The sequence below is a fragment of the Chelonia mydas genome, chromosome 27 (assembly GCF_015237465.2).
Source record: "Chelonia mydas isolate rCheMyd1 chromosome 27, rCheMyd1.pri.v2, whole genome shotgun sequence".
NCBI classification, from domain to species: Eukaryota; Metazoa; Chordata; order Testudines; family Cheloniidae; genus Chelonia; species Chelonia mydas.
The window spans coordinates 3,936,195-3,956,269 of record NC_057860.1 but is presented as its reverse complement, the minus strand read 5'-3'; the positions used below and the strand labels follow the sequence as shown (position 1 = coordinate 3,956,269).

General features: G+C 51.1%; 1 protein-coding gene across 3 annotated transcripts in view; it reads left to right on the top strand.

The window, feature by feature from the left end:
• Nucleotides 1-17,789, top strand: part of ASIC2 (acid sensing ion channel subunit 2) — a 1,285,436-nt gene extending 1,267,647 nt beyond the window's left edge. For 2 of the 3 annotated variants that reach the window (XM_043536829.1, XM_037887013.2), the window contains exons 8-10: nt 653-732; nt 14,022-14,090; nt 16,874-17,789. In XM_043536829.1, the coding sequence (XP_043392764.1) occupies nt 653-732; nt 14,022-14,090; nt 16,874-16,975 (251 nt within the window). In that variant the 3' untranslated portion in view covers nt 16,976-17,789. The remainder of the gene's footprint in view (nt 1-652; nt 733-14,021; nt 14,091-16,873) is intronic. The other variant, XM_043536830.1, reaches the window with a different exon arrangement.
• The last annotated feature ends 2,286 nt before the right edge of the window (nt 17,790-20,075 follow it).

Below are 20,075 nucleotides of genomic sequence, written 5' to 3'. Positions count from 1 at the left end.
AGACCTAAGTCTTGTTTGTTTAGGAGTATTTTGCCTTTAGCTTTCCCCTCCAGTCAATGTCAAGTGTTGTAATATTTCCCCATGCTCTACCCCAGCCATTCCAGAGGGCAGGTGCTGGCACCACCATCCCTGCCTGCACTGTAAAACGAGCTGTGCAGCCCAGCTGACAAGTCACTGGAAACCACTTCCTACCTGGGGATTTGTTCCATCTTTTCTTTCCTTCCCTCGTCCCTGGCAATTAGCAGGGGAAGGTTTCAAATCCGATGGGCTCCCCTGCGGGACACAATGCACCTGATCCTTCGTCACGTTGGATCATGAGTGTGATGTGGAGTTTATCTTGTAAATGTACCCTTTTCTCAACTCAGCGCTTGCTGACTGGAGCTGCTGGGGCAAGAAGCCATGCTCGCGCTGTGAGTGCCATCTGCAATATCACGTCACCGTCATGTCAGCCTCAGGGGAAACCTTGATGGAGAGCAATGTGGAAATTCTGGCTGTGTATCTCCTGGGATTTCATTCTTAGCCGGGAGAGAAAGGCTCTGATTGATGCTCAGAAAATCCCAGCCAAGACATAACTGATGGGTCCCCATCTGCATTCCCTGAGCCCGTTTCTTTGACAGCATGTGAGTAAAACGAGCTGTTTTCTTTCCCTTAGGTGACATTGGCGGTCAGATGGGATTGTTTATTGGTGCTAGTATCCTAACAATACTAGAGCTCTTTGATTATATTTACGAGGTAAGATCTCCCCTTCTGTGTTCCTCATTCCACCCCTAAGGAGTGTGAGTGCTGTGTGATTGAGTGAGTCTGGGCACTGGGAACTCTGCCCTGTGGACAGACACCCAGCCAGACTTGGGTGCAGGGGAACACCTAGCGAGAGCCCCAGCTGTATTGCTGCCCAGGTGCTCGTAGTTTGGCTGAGATTCACTCCTGTTCAGAAGCTTTGTCTCAGGGGGTGACACTCCCCCAGGAGCCGTGCCAGCCCCCTCCCTTCACCGCTTGCCTTTGTGCCTTTCTCACAGTCATCTGCATAAAATCATCATCATCATCTTTGAAAGCATCTTGAAGTAATCCGGAGCTGCGATCCTGTGGAGAGGTGGGAAGTTGGGCCATTCTGCAGCTCTGAGCCTGACATGGTTGGGTTGGCTTGGGCCAGCATGGATTCATGCTAGGTCTACCTTGGGCAGCCCTCTCTACACCTCCATCAGGGAGGCCGTGTCCTCGGTCCTGCCATGGAATGGCCAGCCCTGAAGCAGGCAGCTCCCTAGGGACCTAGGAACTGATAGACCGGATCAGAACCAATGTCCTCTCTCCAGCAGCGGTTGGTACCAGCTGCTTCGAGGAAAATCAATGCCATAATGGGAAATTATGGCATAACCAAGCCCTGGTGGAAGTTCCTTCCTGACCTCAGCTTCCACCCTGAGGCAGGAGGGCTATGTCCCTTGAGTATTTTTATCCCATCTCATGTAAGTGACACATCACATCAATTCTGACGATCAAACCAAGAGCAAGGAGTAGCATTGCACAGACTTTTGTAACCCTGGTGCCTGTCGCCTCCCTGCTTCCTAGTCGTGTGCCAGATGTGCTGTCCAGCAGCCCAGAGCTCTGGGGGTGCACTTGCGATGCGGCAGGAAGGGATCTGCTCCCCTCAGTATCAACAGCATTCCCTGGCAAGCCCGGTCTGCAGCCGTGAACACGCTGAGAGCGTGTTCCTCCCACACACCCTGCTGCAGCACGGGCTGTGCCGACCCTGTCCCCTCTCCAGGGCAGTTCACCACAGCAATTTTGATTTGCGCAGTGCCGTCTGCTGGTCGTCTCGGGAATTAGCTCTCCAGCTTTGGAGCGCCCTCTGCAGGATGGTGTCTTGCCTGCCGCTGGCCCCCATGTCCCTCCTGGACCCCAGTGCTCCTTTACTTTGGGGTGCTGCCCCCTGGCAGTGCCCCCACACTCTGGGTTTCCCCTCCCAGGGGAACTCCCACCCTCTATCCCCATCTTCCCTCAATGGCTACTGCCAGTCACTGGGGCAGACTGCAGTCTGTAAACCACTCATCACGGGCAAGGGGGTTTGGACCAGCTGCCTCTGCCTAACCCCAAGCTACAGCTCGTTAGCCCCGGTACCTCTCTAGGCCTTGCACAAGTTACCAGGCTGGAGCTCCCCAGCTCCTCTTGCCTTTCCCCAGCACTGCTCTATTCAGGTACCCTTCTCTCTCAGGCAGCCAGGTCCTTCTCTCTACAGCTAGAGAGAGACTGACCCAGCTCCTGGCTCACAGCCCTTTTATAGGGCCAGCTGCGGCCTGACTGGGGCATGGCCCCGGCTGTGGCTGCTTCCTCAATCAGCCTGGCCTTTTCCCTCAGGAGCAAGGTAACTGCCCAGCTACACTCAGGCTGGAGTCAATGTTTGAAAATACTTACCAGAGCTCCGCTCTGGACAGCTCCAGCTGAATTTAAGCCCTGCTCTTTCCTTTATGAAAGGGGCTCTTAGCCTCAAGGGGAGCAGAGAACGAAATAAAAATAAAAGTCTTTATGCCCTGGAGTTTTCACCTCCCAGTCACAGGTTCTAATCCAGCCTCAGGTGAGAGTGAATAAAAGCTGCCGTTGGCTGGCTGCTCAGAGACCCGTGGGAGATAAGAACACCAAGGCATTTTACATCAGAGGCCCACTGAGTTCCACTTTGGGTTATTTCTTTTTATGAAGAAAAAAACATAACCAAGATTCCCCCTTGGCATTACTTCTCTCCTCCTTCACCCTGTCTGTTTGTTCTAGTGAATATTGTGCCGAATCAACAGCTCAAATCCAATACCATTATCCCCATTTTACTGATGGGGAAACTGAGTCACAGAGCAGGGAACGTGATTTGTCCACGGTCATCCAGCAGCAGATCCAGGAACAGACTGGGTCCAGGTCGAGTGCTCTGTCCACCAGTCTACACTTCCTCGAAGATGAAGTGTCTGTCTGGTTCCCCACAGGAAAGCAGCCACCTTGTTCCAGAGAGAAGATGGGTTTGTGATTGTAACCCAGGCCTGGGAGTCAGGACACCTGGTTTGTATTCACGGTTCTGTCACAGACTCACTGGGCAAGTCACTTGGTGGCTCAGTCTGACTTGTTAACACCTGCAGAGGGAGCTGAAATTGTGGTGTGAACATGCCACACACGTGTGCAAAGTGTAGTTCTTATCATCACAGCACCTGGCCCTGCTCCGCATCCCACTGCCCAGCAGATGCCAAGGATTAGAATAGGCCATGGCAAGGCTCCTGGATGGGGCAGCGTGTAGGGGAAGCTTTCACTGCACCCCATCTGGGGTGGGATCAAGGATTTTGGTCCCCAGGGCTGTCGATCCAGAACTCAGGTCACTAGAACAAACAAAGCAAGAGGCTGGAGGGGGCCGAACCAACTCAAAGGGAGAATCTTGGCTGGTTTCTTTCATTAAAAGAAAAAAGCAGACTCCGCTGAGCCATGGAATATACCAGAGTGTATGTGCAGCATCCAGAAACTGTGGCCGGGCCAGCATGGAGCAGCTTCCTGCAGGGAGGGTCATATTGTTTCATGTCTCTGCCTGCGATGAGCACTTCCCCTTTTTAATATCACTGGTGCCTCGGTTGAATCAGCCAGGCAGAAAAAGACGGAGCACTCGCTTTTTTTCACAGGAAGTGCAATTTGTGCTGCAAATGAAAGAAGTGGAGATATTTCCAGACACGCAAGTGGGGGGTTGAGGTTTGATATTTCATCCACCCTGGGGGCCTGACGGACCCACATATAACATCCTCCGCATCATGTCCCCATATTTAAAATGGGAACCCAAACACCAGGTGCATCAGGGCTGGAACATTTCAGCGAGAGTTTGGGGCGGTGGGTCTCAGCCAGGGCATGAGTGGGGTCTGGAAGGAGCTCACATGCCAGTGGTTCCATCACCAGGGTGATGAGCATGGGACAAGCGACCCCACTACTGAATGCCACCCAGCCCAGCTGGCACTTCGCCGCCCTCTCAGCAGTGGGCTCAGAGGCTGGATAGGCCAGACACTCAACTTACGGCTCACTGCTACAGGGGTGTCCATTCAGCACCGGGACATACTGATGGAGGAAGCCAGCCCAGGCTGTGCTCAGCCGTTGCACCTTCCATCCGTCGAAGCACCCTGCAAGGATCAGTCGGGGCTCTGTGCGAAGGAGAAGGGACAATCTCCTCATCCATGTTTTACAGATGGAAAAAAAGCAGGCACAGAGGACCAAGTCCCAACTCTAGGTCCCAACTCTAGGATAGAACCCAGGTGTCCTGATGCCTCATCTGGGCCCCGCCCAGTCCAGTCAAAGCCACCAGCATGTCTCCCCAGTGGGGAGCTTTAACTCCCCCTACCCTGAGTCCCCCATGTTTCACATCCCCAGCACCACCCAGGAACAAGTGGGCGTCCCAGGCCCCAGCATCTGCCCGCATTGCCAGCTCCTAAGAGCAGCGAATGAGTTGGGATGTCAGGCCACATCGCGGTGGTTTCAGTTTCCATTTCGCTAGCTTGCAGACTGGTGATGAGTCGTCACGGAGCGAAGGAGTTGGCTGGCCCATGTGTGATGGGCATGCACGCTACCTCAGCCGGACAAGCGTGATATTTCCTAGGGGCCAGGCCCAAGCTGGCCTCAGTGTACACAGCAGAGGGAGGATTTGGTGGATAGTTTCAGCTGGGGAAATTTTCCCTGCATTTCAATCCTTCCCACACCCTCACCGCTGCCTTCCTTTCATCCCGTCTCCCTCCATGGCCCTCGGAGCAATGCCCTGCACCCCCATGAGCTTCCCAGCCCCCGCACTTCTGCATGCACCTGCATCATGCCCTGCTGCCCAAGGGGGCACCCACTGCTTTGCACCCAAGAGACAAACTGGGCCCCTGGCTCCATCCTGCTGTGGGGCACCAACGCTGGGAGATCATTTCAACCACCAGCCATGCCAGTTCACACCGTAGCCTTTAGAAGGGGGCAACTGGGCTTAATTCCGGAGTCTCCCCTACTCTGCCACCCCATCCTCTGGGACTCGACTGCCTCTTTCACCTCCTCTCAACAGGGGGCAGTGTAGTCCTAGGGGCGGGATGCCGGTGTGGGAGCCAGATGTCCTGGGCTCTAGTCCGAGCTCTGCTGTAGCTTTTTTGCCTGACATGAGGTGAACACGGGCCAACATGAACCCGCAAAACAGGCCTTTGTCATGCACAGGCCTCATACTGGCCTGATTTCACCCAAGCACACGCACAGCTCCCCTTGAGTGCAGTGTAGATTCAAGGCAGGGCATGGGCTTCAGTTTTCCTCTGGCTGTGAAATATGGATAATGATACCTGCTTTACAAAGCATGTTGCTGATATGTTCACCCCACACAGCACAAATCCTAGCAGGCTGACTTGTGTCCAGACCTGCTGTGGGACAAATGGAGTCTCTCCCCTGGCCAAGGGTGTATCAGGTATGGCTGGGGAGACAGCCTTTTCCTGCCTCGGAAGGGGAATTTCATAACCTCGGAGCACTTTCACTTAGAGCTGAGCAAACAATAGGGTTTCCGGTTTGGGGCCAAACCACAAACTCTAAAAAAAAGTCCAGTTTGAGTTAAACCAAAACACATTTTTTCATCAAATCAAAAAAATGCAAAATAAAAAAAATCATGTTGAATTGACTGAACTGTTTCACGTTGACGCGACTCTAATTTTGTTTCAAGTTTTTCATCTGGATTTTGGCCTTTTCAGGTGGCTATCACCCTTTCTGTTTTGGGGGCGGGGAATTGGCCACATTTGAAATCGAAACGCCACCTCAGCGCAAAACACTGAAATATTTCAACTTGGAAGCGTGTTGACTCTTTGGGAAGGAACATTTCCCCAACTGAAACGATCCACCAAATGCTGTGTCCGGCTCCAAAAAATTCACTTTTCAGTGAAGAAAGAATTAGGTGAAAAAATTCCCCACACCTCTAATTTCATTAACAGTTCATAATAGCCCACTGCAGGGATCTCCCTACTCAGGCTTTGCACCACATCCTTCACAAGGTGATCTACAGGCCAGACCTGGCATCTTAAAACTCTATCTTGGGACCCTAAATCCAGAGAGAAGCAGGTACCTGCAATGGAGTCACTTGAACAGAAAGAAGAAACTGGCTCGTCAGTGATGCAACTATCCCCCACTGTCCCCTTGGGATGGCCAGCCATAGGGAGTATGCTGCGTGGAGTGTGTGCAGCCAGAGGGCGCATACTGTCTGGTCACAGAGCATGAATTTACAGACAAGGGATCTGCTTTGAGGGGGCTACAAATGCATGGAAAATGCCCAAGTTTAGAGAAGTGGAAAATGAGCTGTGTTTTGGAGTCTGGATTAGACATAGTGGCCCAAATCTGCATCCAGATCGATAGCAGAGCTGCAAGGCAGGCAGGGAGCCACAGTTGGCCTGATTGAGGTCAGGACAGGTGCTGATGGCTAAAAGCTACTTCAATCAAGGTTAAAAGTTAAGGGGATCTGCCTCACTCCAGAGCAGAGCGAGGGCGAAGGGCAGCTGGGGAATCTCTTTCGCTGGCGATATTACAAGCTAGATTGGATGCCTGGCTATCAGGAATGGCTGAAGGAGAAAGGAGTCAAGCCTTCCATGGGGCTGAGGGTTGGACAGAGGCCCCATCACTAGCCCGGCCCTCCCCAAAGAGGCTGAGGATTTCAAGAAAGCCCGAGGGATTTCATTTCCCAGCCGACTCCTGTGAAGACCCCAGCCATTAACATTAGCGATCATTTCCCAAGGTTGCGAACAGCGCTGTACAAAATGCAAACATCGCAGCAGGCTGTGTCCTGGTGCACTGACAGCCCAGGAGAATCCAATCTGATTCCTCACATGTGGGGCCTGCGGTAGAAGTGGCCTTCTGGAGGGATTGGGCTGAAGAGAGGATGGGAGCCTGGAACCAGGGGACTGGGAAATGGCTCGTGGTTGCGGGGCTGCATGGATGAAGACATGACAGTGGGGGAAAGGAAACAGGCTTTGAGACTGCCAAGGCGGTGAAGGAATATCATGAAAAGACAAGATCTGAGCTGTGAAAGGGGAAGACATGAAGTTTGAATTCAGTCCAGTGAGCAAGTGTAACGCCAACAGACCCTGCTTGTTGGGGGGCGGGATAGAACTGGGGACCTTTGGAGGTTAGTGCATGAGCCTCTACCACATGAGCTCAAAGCCAACTGGCTGCTAGCTAAGGCTGTAGAGTACTCATTTTCTCTCTCTCTGTCCCATCTAGGTGCCACTAGATGGGACAGAACACCACCCCCAGGAGGTGCGGGGGTTACATACTTCCCCTAGCTAAGAAAGCGCGTCCCGAACTTCAGGGACTTCCCCTTGAAATCCCAGACGAGCCCCCACTTGTAATGCTGATAGCCCGGTCGGTGGCAGGCGGGATAGAACCTCTGGAGCTTAGTGAGCTAAAAGCTAAAAGCCGGCTAGAACACCACACCCAGGAGGTGTGTGGGTTACACAAGCAGGGACTAAATCTGAATGGCTTCTCTCCATTGGCAGCAGCTGTCCTAAACCCTGTCCAGAATCCAAGAACACCCAGCTGGAACTGGGACTTCCCCCGGAGGAATGGCAAGGTGCAGAATAAGAACACCACGCAGCTGTCTTAATTCGGGGACCACCGGCTCCCTGCATCTGTTTACCCCTCTCCAGCACTTCGGCTCTGCACTGGAGAGCTGCTGGTGAGCGCTCAGGTCCTGTCAGGGCTGGCGGCTCGAAAAGCTGCCATGTCAGAGAATTGCCCCGTCTCAGCAGAGCTAAGCAGCGTCAGGGATGGAGGAGCGCTGTCAGCCCTGCATGCAGCGGACAGCATAGAGTCAAGAGGGGCCGGCATGTGCTCCAAACATACGTTTGCTATGCTGCTCCTGGCTGCCTTCATCTTTAATGCAAAGCAGCCTGCTGATTACAGGTCCCAGCATGCTGTGCTCCTTCTTGGTCAGCCTGGGGGAGGCTATTCTGAGTTATCTAGTAAGAGACATTCACTGAGAAGCTTGTGTCTCAGTGTTAGACCTGAATGAAGCCCACGGGAGAGGGGCTGCAACGGGAAATGTTCAGGAGAGTCTGCAAGGGGGGTTTACACACCATGTGCCCTGGCACGCTGCTCTTGGGTCTCATTGCACGAGGGGTGGGTGTCAGAGTCAGGGCCCAAGTGCTTGTATTGCAGACTCAGAGCCAGGCTGCCCTGGCACGAGGCTGCACTCAGGCTGACCCAGGAGACCGGGCACAGATGCAGCAAGGGAAGGGGCACAGGGTGTCCGGGGGGTGTCAAAATGCCTGGACCTGAGCCTTCCCCTGGCCCTGGAAGGCTCCGTGCGCAGATCTGGCTGCAGGACACAGATGATCCAAGAGTACCAGGTCTGCACTTGAGAGCAGAATGAGTCTCAATCTGCCCCTGGCATTGGGAAGCTATGAGTTTTAAAGGCACTTGGTGTCGCTTTCTGAGCTGTGCCCTACCCTCTATTGGATGCCAGGCACGGAGGCCCACAGAGGCTAAGTGACTTGTCCAAGGTCACATAAGAGATCTATGGCAGAGCAGGGAATTAGTCCCAAGTGCTTGGCGTCCTACCTGACAGCCTTAACCATAAGGCCACTCTTCCCCTCTGCTCCTGGACCTAGTTTAACTTGACCATTTAACCAGCTCACTCTCTGGGTATGTCGCCATGTGCTCCTGTCCCTGCGACATACACCCACTTTTCCCTGCTCAGCTTGCTTGTTACATCAGCTGGATCCTGCTGCCTGTCGTTGGACTGAGCAGCACCTTACTCTGAAACAAGCCAGCGGGCTCTAACGCACCACTGATGGGTAAGCGGGAACAATTGCGATGCAAGCTGCTACACAAGCAGCCCTTGATTTCCAGCCGGGCTATTTTCCGAGTGGGAAAGGATGTTGATGGCACCCGAGCACGGCGGTCTCTAGTGGTGTGCAACACGGATGTCGTGAGGAGGCACATTCATTTAAGCAGCATTGTGGTACGCTTCCACTGGAGTAAAGGTGGCAGAATTGGGCTTTTAGACTCTAATCAGTTCAAGCCAGGGACTGCCCTTACTTTGTATATGCCCAGCGCTGCGCAGAATGCGGCCGTGATCCCGACTGGGGACGCTGGGTACTACAACTCCACAAATAATAATGTATCCCTTCGACAATATAGCTGTGGTTTGCCCTCAACAGCAATTCACAGGGATAACTTAGTTACAAGAGGGCTCCCCTATTGGCCGCTGAATGCAGAACATGCCTGCGTAAGAGAGGAGTAAAAAACGGAAATGCAGGTTTCCGATTGCAAACAATGACTATCTTCTGTGGGCATGTGCGATGTCATGCCAGTTAAATGCCAGGACATATGTTGTTTCACTTATTAAACAAAAAGCTTTTCCGATATTTTAGTGACAGGCAGAGAATACTTTAGTAAAATAGTTTTGACCATTTTAGTAAAATAGTTCTTAACATATGCAAATATTTTAGTGAAATAGTTTCTTTTGAACATATGCCTTTTTCAAATGTCCTGGATATTTTAGTCTCATGCAGTTTGGGGCAGTCAAATGGCATTTTCAAAAGCACCTAAATAATAAGACCTAGCACTTAGATTGTGCTTTTAAGCAGAAGATCTCAAAGCACTTTACAGTGTCCTTATGTTATAGGTGGGGAAACTGAGGCACAAAGAAAAGATATGAATTTCTCAAGGTCACCCAGGACTCCAGTTGCAGAGTTGGGAATAGAACCTAGGTGTCCTGAATTCTAGTTCAGTGCTGTATCCACTAAGTCAGACTACTTTCCTTGGGTTTGACATATATGGCTTATTGATTTTCAATCAGCCTTTGGCCCCTGACTTGCTTAGGTGCTTTTAAACAATCCCACTTTAAGGCCTGGTCTATGCTAAAAAGTTAGGTCAGCCCAGGTACATTGCTGGGGGGGGGGGGGGATGAAAAATCCACACTGCTGTGAGATGTAGTTAAGCCAACCTAAGCTCCTGGTGTAGACAGCGCTAGCTTGATGGAAGAATCCCACTCTTGGGGAAGTGGCTTATGTACACAAATGGGAGAACCCCTCCTGACAGCACAGGTAGTGTCCACACTGAACCGCTACAGCTATCACTGTAGCATTTCAAGAGTAGACACGTCTTAAGTGTATTAAAGAGGTAGTGATGCATTTGCAATGGAAGGCAGGCAGTTCTACTGACAGAGTCCCTTCTGAGCAGCCATTCATATTTGGCGGCATTATTTTGCAATAAAATATAATGAAAAATACAAGCCTAAAACTTATACGGGCTTTGGAGTTCAAACATACTCTGCTCCCTGGTTTATATCTCAATCTGTGCACGCTCAGAATTTGATTAAAATCCAGTCTCTCTTTTGGATTCTTTGATAAGAAGGTAATAAGAATTCTCTCAAATAAAGTTTCTGGTGGGAGGCGGGGTTCCATTCATAGAAGCTGGAGAATATTTTTCTCTTGCCGGGTTTTTTTCCTTTGGCAAACATTGATTTCTTGGCGTTATGAATGGAAATGACACTTTAGTCTGTGAGGCCTCTGCACAGTCGCACTGCACATCCCAAGAGTGTTATACACTGAGGTCATCTGGAAGAACTGTTAGAGATCAGTAACCTTCATTGAAAAAGGCCTTGTTACACAGGGGAAATTGACCTGCAGAGCTCTTCCAGAATACCCTTTCTGGAATAGCTATTCTGGTATAATTTAGCTATTCTGGAATACCTCCCTTGTATGAACACTCTTTCCCAGAATAAACGTGAGAGTGTCCAGATAGCTGTTCTGGAATAGCTATTACCAGTCAATTTCCCCTTGTAAATGTAACCCTTCCGCCCATCAGAGTTGGCAGCAACAAGGGCCGGGTCCAATATCTAGGGGATCCATTCCAGTAACACAATGCAAACCGGCTCGAGCCCCCACCAAGTGACCTGGGGCAAATATATACCACCCCCGCTGGGCACCTCCAAGAGGCAATACTTCCCCTCTCGCAAGCACATAGTCTGAGTGTAGCAAAAAGCCTTTTAATAACAGAGAGAAACAATGTGGCATTATGTTGGGGAAACACCACCAACAGGATTCATAACACAACCCATGAGCAAAAACCCACCCCAAGCAAATTGGGGCATGCCCTTTCCCTTTGGTTCTTGAGTCCAGCAACCCCAAATCACCCAAAGTCCCAAAAGTCCAATGACCCAAAAGTCTCTGTCCCTGGTCAGGGCAGCCCCAGAGTTTGAAAGTTTATCTGCAGAGCTTTTACCTCCCAACCTGGGTGGAGATGGGGGGGGGGGGGGGGGGGGGGGGAGAGAGAGATAAGGGGCACCTTACATGATCTGAAGCTGACTGCCCCACAGCTCCATAGGCCTTTGCTCCACTCCGCACCACCAGCCATCCCACAAACTGCTTCGCTCGGCTCTGCTCTGCAGCCCACAAGCAGCTCCCACCGTCCCACAAACTGCTGCACCAGCCTGTCCACAAGGGACTCCAGCCATCCCGCAAACTGCTCCACAACATATCTTCAGGCTCCCCCACTACTTAACACAATGCTAAGTGATTTCAGCTTGTAGTAGGGGAGCCTCAGTGCTGGTGCACCATTAGCACAAAGTGAGCTCAGCAGCCTGTAACTAGAACCCTAATAGAATCAAAATTAGCTCTGATATTCCACAGTGTAGTGAGGAGGAAGCACAATTAGCATGTAAGGCCCTCACCAACAGGCCTATACCACCAAGCATTAATACTTATCCCCAACCCCTCTCTCTCAACTCACAGTTTTGGAACCCATGACCCTTGCCTAGCAAGTGCTATTTAGTTGATGGTGAGTCCCTCCATCATAACAAAAGGCCAAGTACAGTTCCAAGCACAGTTCCCATAATCAGGGTAATAACAATTTATTCTTCCTTCCCCAATAACAGAGACACTGGGGATCCCACAGCAGCCAAAGTGACCATTTGGGCAGCTATGGCCTCATTCTAGGCGGGGTGGGTGTGCCTATGCAAATGAGATCAGCCCCTGAAGTTCTTTTCCACAACTTGCCACACCTCACCACCAGATGTCAGGGTGGAGCTCATCCTGACACTGCTTACATCAAGAAGTCCCTATATTCTGGGGTTAGGACCCTTGGGATATTTTGGGGCTAGGATCCTTCACATAACACAAGAACCAGGGGGTCACCCATTAAATTAACAGGCAGCAGGTTTAAAACAAACCAAAGGAAGTATTTCTTCACAAAACACACAGTCAACCTGTGGAACTCATTATCAGGGGATGTTGTGAAGGCCAAAAGTATAAACGGGTTAAAAAAAGAATTAGATAAGTTCATGGAGGATAGGTCCATCAGTGGCTATTAGCCAAGATGGGCAGGGATGCAACCGCATGCTCTGTGTGTCCCTAAATCTCTGACTGCCAGAAGCTGGGACTGAATGACGGGTTGGCTCACTCAATAAATTGCACTGTTCTGTTCCTTCCCTCTAAAGTTTCAGGCACCAGCTGTTGTCAGATGATAGGATGCTGGGCTAGATGGCCCATGGTCTGACCCAGTGTGGCCATTCTCATGTTCTTATGCAGATAGGTTAATCCATAATAGTCCACTTGCAATTTCCTTTGAAGCACCTGGTACTGGCAATCAGAGATAGAACTAGACAGACTGCTTGTCTGATCCAGTGTGGCAGTTCCCATGCTCCTGCCAAAGTATCTTTGCCCATCTACCAGCATCCTCCAGGGTTTCATGGCCTCTCTGGAAATAGGCCTTCTTGCTAGAGCTGCTCAGGAAATGTTTGGGGTGTTTTTTCAGGGAAAATTTTGGATGAAAACATTATGTCAGAATTTTTCTACAACACGTTTCGGGTTCACCTCGAAAGCCCAATGTTCTGTGGTTTTCAGCAACTGAAAAATTTCAGATGGGTGGGCAAAAATGGGGTGGGGGGGGGCTTCTAGAAAGTTTTCACCCAGCCACCTGAGACTTTTCAATAACCGGAAACATTTCACTCGGGACGGCCATTTTCCACGGGCATTTCTGCTTTGACAAAATAGCTGCGTTCCGTCAGAAAACTGCTTCCTCTTCCCCAATTTTTTCTGTCGAGGGAGGAGACTTCCTTCCCCCCCCAAAATACTGCAGATCTCCTGGGTCCTCTGTGCAGAGAACCTTTTTCTCTGCATAGCCTCCTGGCCCCCTTCCACTGGCTTCTCTGGCAGGCCTGAGGGGGGGAAATGTGACCCCCCCCGGGCCCCTCCTCTTTTGCTTTAGCCTATCCCTTCTCCAGCCACGGAGCCACAACACTGGTGCAGGATCTGGGCCTGCTGGGCATGGTGCTTCAGAGCCAGCTTATCCCCCTTCCTCAGCCTCCACTAGCTTCCTACAGCCAGAGAGCCTGGCCCTTATGCACTTTCCTCATTCAATTGCAACAGCTTCAGTTCGGTCAAACGTGGTGCTCCACAACCTGTCAGTTTGCATCCCCAAGCGACTGAATGCAGCCGTCTATCACAACCTGCCCGTGCCCGGCAGCATCCGTTCTGTGAGGGCGCCAGGCCAGGGGACTGCCCCAGCGATTAGGCATCTCCCATGAAGTCCTTCTGCTCAGCGCAACGTTTGCAGCCTCTTAGAACCATGCCAGCGCTGCCGGATTTGCAGTCAGCACCTGGCCCCCCACCCGGCTCATGAGGGCAGCAGGGGCAGGGCCCATGTCTCCCAGATGCCTTTGCGCACTCAGCACTGAGGTGTGGGGCACACAATGGGCCACAAGCCAGATGGGGGGTGGAGGGGATGGGCGGCCCATTGCAGCTCCCATCCATAAAAACAGGGCTTGTGTTATCACCTGGAGTCAACCTTGCTGGGAGGGTCTGATGCCAGCCCACAGTCCCAGGAGCTGCACTGGAGATAGATCTGGCCTTCCACGTTCCCGTGGAGACGTCAAGCTGCCCCCAGGCCCTTTAGGGAGTGAATCCCAGAGAGTCTGGGAGAGTGAGTGGCGTGTCCTGGCTGGCTGCGTGCTGCTGCTGCTCCGGGAGGGGAGCTGTGACTGGCTGTTCTTGCCTAGGTAACCAAGTCTGCGTCTCTTTCAGCTGATCAAGGAAAGATTGTTAGACCTGCTTGGCAAGGAGGAGGAGGAGGGGAGCCATGACGAAAACGTGGTAAGGATCCCCATCAGTACCGTCACCAGGGGTCTCCATACTGTCCAGCTGCCAACCCCTGAAGGGGCTCAATACTACGGGAAATCCCATAGATAGGGAGGCAGAATGGCCAAGCCCTACCACCAGGAGTCAGGCCCCAAACCTCAGGAGATGGCTCTAACAATCATGAGGTTATTTTTGAATTGGGGAGGGGGGTCTTTTTAACTGCTTTCTGCTTTTTGAGCATTTGCGGGGGTCCCATTTTCCAGCTTCTCTTTGAAACCCTGAGGACTAGAACCTCACTTTAAAAAAAAAAAAAAGAATGAAAGCTGAGATTCCCAGTCAGGGCTTTAAAAAAACACCACATACTGCAAGACTTGCGATAAAATCTCCAGAGTTGTCAAGAGTGAATGTGTAGAAACTTCAAGCAAAGTAGACAGATCGGGTTTGGATAAGATAGATGAAACTAAAGAAAAACTGCACGTTCTTTCATAAAGCATTCACTCCAATCAATGAGAGACTCTGGAAAGAACTTTCCAAGCAGCGCTCTTTGAAACATAAGAAAACAATTTTGTTCAAAATGTCAAACTTGTTTCTGTTTCACAGGGTTTGAAATTGACCCATTTGTCTATTTTTTTCATGCAATTTTCCGCAGTACTGTTAACTGGCATTTTTCTTAAAACGTTATCCCCAAAACGCGTTGTCTTGCGGAAAACGGAGTGCTCAGTACTTGCTTTTTCTATGAGGAGTTTGGAAATGATTTCTATAAACATGGCAATCAATTGTCAATACAAATATTAATAAAAACGATCATGGGAAATATTGGGACAATTTCAATCCCGTCGACAACTTTTTGAAAAAAAGTTTCAGTGATATTGGGTGGGGGGGGATTTTTTTCGGGGGGAGTCATTTTTCAGCTACGACAAAAAAAGGCATCTTGTGCAAAACCAAATTGAAGATCTATTTCGGAGCCAGGTTTCCAGCTCACCCTTAGCAGGACCTTCCCCTCTGTGCCCATAGTGCAGGGCTTTTGGATGGCTATGGCCCAGATCCTCAAAGGTATTTAGGCACTTAACGCTCCATGATTAAATGGAGGCTCATGTCTGAAAAGGTGGGTCTCCCTATAACAGCTCTGTCCAGCCTCAGATCCAGTCCCTGGGTGTCCCTATGGAATGTAACTGCATTTTCCAGCTCTCTTGCTGATTTAAGGGTTGCTGTGTGGTCCTCTGCTTCTGGGGAGTCTCAGCAGCCTGGATGGAGAAGGGAAGGAGATGCAGGACCAAGCCAACCCATTTGGAATCTGACCTGTTCCGATATCTCCCTGGGGTTTTCTGATTCTCAGCCCATCCCCAGTCCGTGGAGAATCCAGGGGAGCATTGAGCATGGCAAGAGCAGGCACATGTCAGCTCTGAAACTCACCTCTTTGCTCTGTCTCTAGGACCCAGGAGAAGTTCAAACTACTTGCTAGCCCTGTCCATCCTAGCAGCAGGACCAAAGGAAGAGCCGGGGGGGGACTCATGGGCTGACCTTCTCCCCACAGCTTGGGCCCCAAGCTGGCACTGTCCATTCAAATCATTAGAGTTGATCTGGAATTTCCCATGTAATTTTTTTCTTCGGTGGAAAATGCAGTTTCTGCAAAATTGAAATGTTCCACCTGAAGAGTTTCCAGTTTCGCTAAAATAAAAAGAAGAGAAATAATGAAAAATAAATAAAAATAACCCACCCTGGACCTCATTCATTCACCCGCACTTAATGAAGGGGAGGGGGGATAACCCCAATTGGCCATTTGAAAAACGTTTCTGTTTTTCACAAAACACAACATCTCAATTGGAATGGAAATGTTCACCTTGCTTTGAAATTTCCTATCCGCAAATCTGACAACATTTTGCTCCAAATGGCGGGGTACCGTAAAACGTTTTGTTTTTGATTAAACCCCGTTTTTTCCAGTGGGAAAATATTTAGGTCCTAAAATTTCCACCAGCTCTGCTGTTAAGGGAAAGCTCCAAATGCTGGCTCCTTGCAGCCCAGTGCAGAAGCTGTGTGTGTCAGAGATGCTGCATGTCCCTGGTGCTGAGTGAAGAGAAGGGGTCCTATGGAGAGATGCCCAAACTGGCGTGCCAGGGACACTCTGGACTGGGGATATTTCACTAGATGGGGGAAGTGAGAGGAAATGGAAGGTTCTACTCTGCCATAATGCACTACAAAGCGCAATGTGAAGCTCCCCCACCCCACGTCACCCCCCAGCTGTTACCCACTGCCTCTAAGGGTCTGGCTACGTTGCACTGTAAACGTGGATTCAGACTCAGGTTTGAGCCAAACCCCACCTCCATTTACACAGAAATCAGTCTGACCCGGGTGAGGAACCCCTCTGGACTCAGGCTCATGCACCCTGCTGCGGGGGGCGGGGGGGCAGGGGTCAGAGCCCGAGTCCTGCGGAAATGTGAGTCCAAGCGTGGATACAGCTCAAGCCGCAGACTCGAGTTCAGCAGGTCTCTGTAGTGCAGTATGGATGCGTTAGCACCGCTGTGAGACCCGGATCCAGCGACTGTAAACCCAGGGGCACAATGCCGTGTGGACGCTCAAGCGTGGGTTTGGAAACACTGAGTCCACAAGCCCCAGGTTTAAATGAGGTGTAGACATACCCCAAATTCCAGCCTGGAGGACCTGACACGCTCGTGGGGCAGCAGGGTATACCCCCCCCCACCTGACTTCATTAGCAACCCCTGGCAGCGCGAGGGCTGAGAGCCGGGAGTGGCTCAGCTGCGCCTGCCCCCTGCGGTAACCCTGTCGCTCTCCTCCCCCAGAGCACTTGCGACCCCATGCCAAATCATTCCGAAACCATCAGCCACACTGTGAACGTGCCCCTGCAGACGACTCTGGGAACGCTGGAGGAAATCGCCTGCTGACACCTCTCCGCCAGCTCCGGAGTGCCAAGGCCGACCGAAAGGAGACTGCACAGGAAAGTAGGGACCAAGCTCATGTTTGCACCGGGGGAATAGGAAGAAAATCGCTATGCATTTAAAAAAATAATATATATCTATATATAACTGTATATATATTATACATCTCTGCCAAAACCAAGCAAGCGGCGCCTTGGACTTGACTAGCATCGTCCTTTCCTGTGGGGGGGCTCGTCTTTAGGATCTGAAGACACACTCTTTTTTGAACTGTACAGACCAACACAGACACTAACAAAACCACCATTTCATATACTGCCGACTGTATAAAGCACTTGCATGCCGATACTTTTTATGGCAATATATTCCTAGCTGTCTTTCTAAGCTCTGTTCCTCTGTACAGGCTCTGATTTCACTACCAAGAAGGAATTTTGCGGGCCCATCCATCCCTGAAAGTGCCGTTAATTAGGCTGTATTAGAATAAAGAAACAAACAAACGTGCAACTCTTGGACTTGCCTTACCTCCTTGTTCTTCGTGTCAGTTTGCTAGGCCGGGTCCCCCAAAGGCCTGGTGGAACTACCATCACCTAGAGGGGAGCGGCCCAGGGACCGCACCTGCTGTCTGACTCCCTGACCTGGATGGCTCTCGGAGGCCCACGCCCGTGGCTACTGTGTTGTGCTCCTCGGTCTGTAACGCAGCTTGTACAGTCTGGTTTGGGGGCATGTGGGCCGGAGCGGGCATGGGGTTTATTTTTCATTCCTTTCCGTTGTGCTTTTTCCTTGTTCTCCTGACTGATATTAAAGCTGGTCTTGTGGAAATGGCCAGGCTGTGTCATTTCTGCCTTGCCTCCTGACCCGTTCACCACTGCCCCGGCCTCAGGGCGGACAGAGCAGCTGGGATCCCCCCTCAGTTGGCTGTTTTGGTGGTCCCCTGCATTTGGCCCCGCTGCCTTTCCCTGGTGGGTAGAGAAAGGGGGCAGCTGGGCTCACCCTCCACTGCCCACCCCTCGGCTGCTAACAGGCTGCCAATCCAGCCTCTTCCTGCTCCATCAAACAGGTGAGCAGGGCCTTGCACTTCTTCAGCCTGTGGGCACATTGGGGATTGGCCAGTACCCTCCACCCCGTCCCCTTCCCGTGTCATCTCCAGGGTGGGCTTTGTTCTTCCCCAAAGCTGGGAGCAGAGCACCCCCTCCGTTCTGGCCATGGCAGCTGCTCCCCCACCCTGGCGCATCGGGGACATCAGCAGTACCACCCAGCTGATTGGGACCAGAGCGCTCCTGGGGCTGTTGGTTTTATTCCTGACCCGTGCCCCACCCCCGAAGCCACACACATATTCCCAAACAAACCCCGTGGCTTCCCTCCCAACAAGCCCCAGCACGGCTATAAGATTGCCCGGGCCTGCCCTAGCACAGAGTCTAGCCTGTCAATGCCACTGCAGGAGAGCAGCTTGGAGTGTCCAGTGTCAACCTCCCACCCTGCCCGCTAGTCAGCTGCTCTGAAGCGTCTCTCGGATTCAGACTCCCGGAAGCACTTGCTTGGCTATGATTCTCTTTGCAGAGGAGCTGGAAGCTGACCCCCTACTGGGGCCTACTGGGTCCCCCTCCTACAGCCTTCCAGAACGCAGCCCAAACCTCCAGACAGTCACCGCGGCTCCTCCTGACACTGCAACAGACTTGATGCACTGGCAGTAAATAATGCACCGAACCCTGCTTGCCTGGACCTCCAGCTCCCTTCAAAGCCCCAGCAGGGTCCTTTCTTGGCAGCCAGATGCTGTGAATAGAACAAATGACACAAATGTCAGCGAACGGCAGTATGACGGGCCAGCTCCTCAACTGGTGTGGATCAGCACACCTCAGTTGGCTTCTATGGGTTTATGCCAATTTACACCATTTGGGGATCTGGCCCTACATGCTTCCCTGGGTCTCAGTCAGGGCCGTCCCTTGGACAGCACCGGCATTGGGTGTATTTAGTGGGTATTTAACTATTTCTAATCAACTCCAAAGAGTTTTACCTTTTCCTAGGTTTCAGAGTAACAGCCGTATTAGTCTGTATTCGCAAAAAGAAAAGGAGTACTTATGGCACCTTAGAGACTAACCAATTTATTTGAGCATGAGCTTTCGTGAGCTATAGCTCACTTCATCGGATGCATACTGTGGAAAGTACAGAAGATCTTTTTATACACAAAACACGAAAAAATGGGTGTTTACCACTACAAAAGGTTTTCTCTCCCCCCACCCCACTCTCCTGCTGGTAATAGCTTATCTAAAGTGATCACTCTCCTTACAATGTGTATGATAATCAAGGTGGGCCATTTCCAGCACAAATCCAGGGTTTAACAAGAACGTTGGGGGGGGTAGGAAAAAACAAGGGGAAATAGGTTACCTTGCATAATGACTCTAGAGACTGGGAGTGGCTAAGTCATTATGCAAGGTAACCTATTTCCCCTTGTTTTTTCCTATCCCCCCTCCCCCTGACTTCTTGTTAAACCCTGGATTTGTGCTGGAAATGGCCCACCTTGATTATCATACACATTGTAAGGAGAGTGATCACTTTAGATAAGCTATTACCAGCAGGAGAGTGGGGTGGGGGGAGAGAAAACCTTTTGTAGTGGTAAACACCCATTTTTTCATGCTTTGTGTGTATAAAAATATCTTCTGTACTTTCCACAGTATGCATCCGATAAGTGAGCTGTAGCTCACGAAAGCTTATGCTCAAATAAATTGGTTGGTCTCTAAGGTGCCACAAGTACTCCTTTTCTTTTTACCTTTTCCTAGAAAGTACAAAATTCCATGCCTCTCCCCGACCTCAGTCCCAACCCCAACTGCACGTAGATCGGGGAGCAGCATAAATTCTGGCCTCACTGCATTTCCGGTGCATATGGATTGTAGGGATGCAGCCTAGAGATGTCGCTAACATGCCTCACCAGATGAGATGGTGCTTCCCAGAACATCCAGCACCCGGAGCTGTTCGCTCTGGAAAATCATAGAATTGATTGAAAGGCTTGTGTAGTCTGTTTCACAGCCCCCTGTTTCTGCAATCCTTATGCCCACCTCTGTCTGGCCATTTTTTGTTTTGTACATCAATGACGCGGCCGCCCGTGACAGTCATG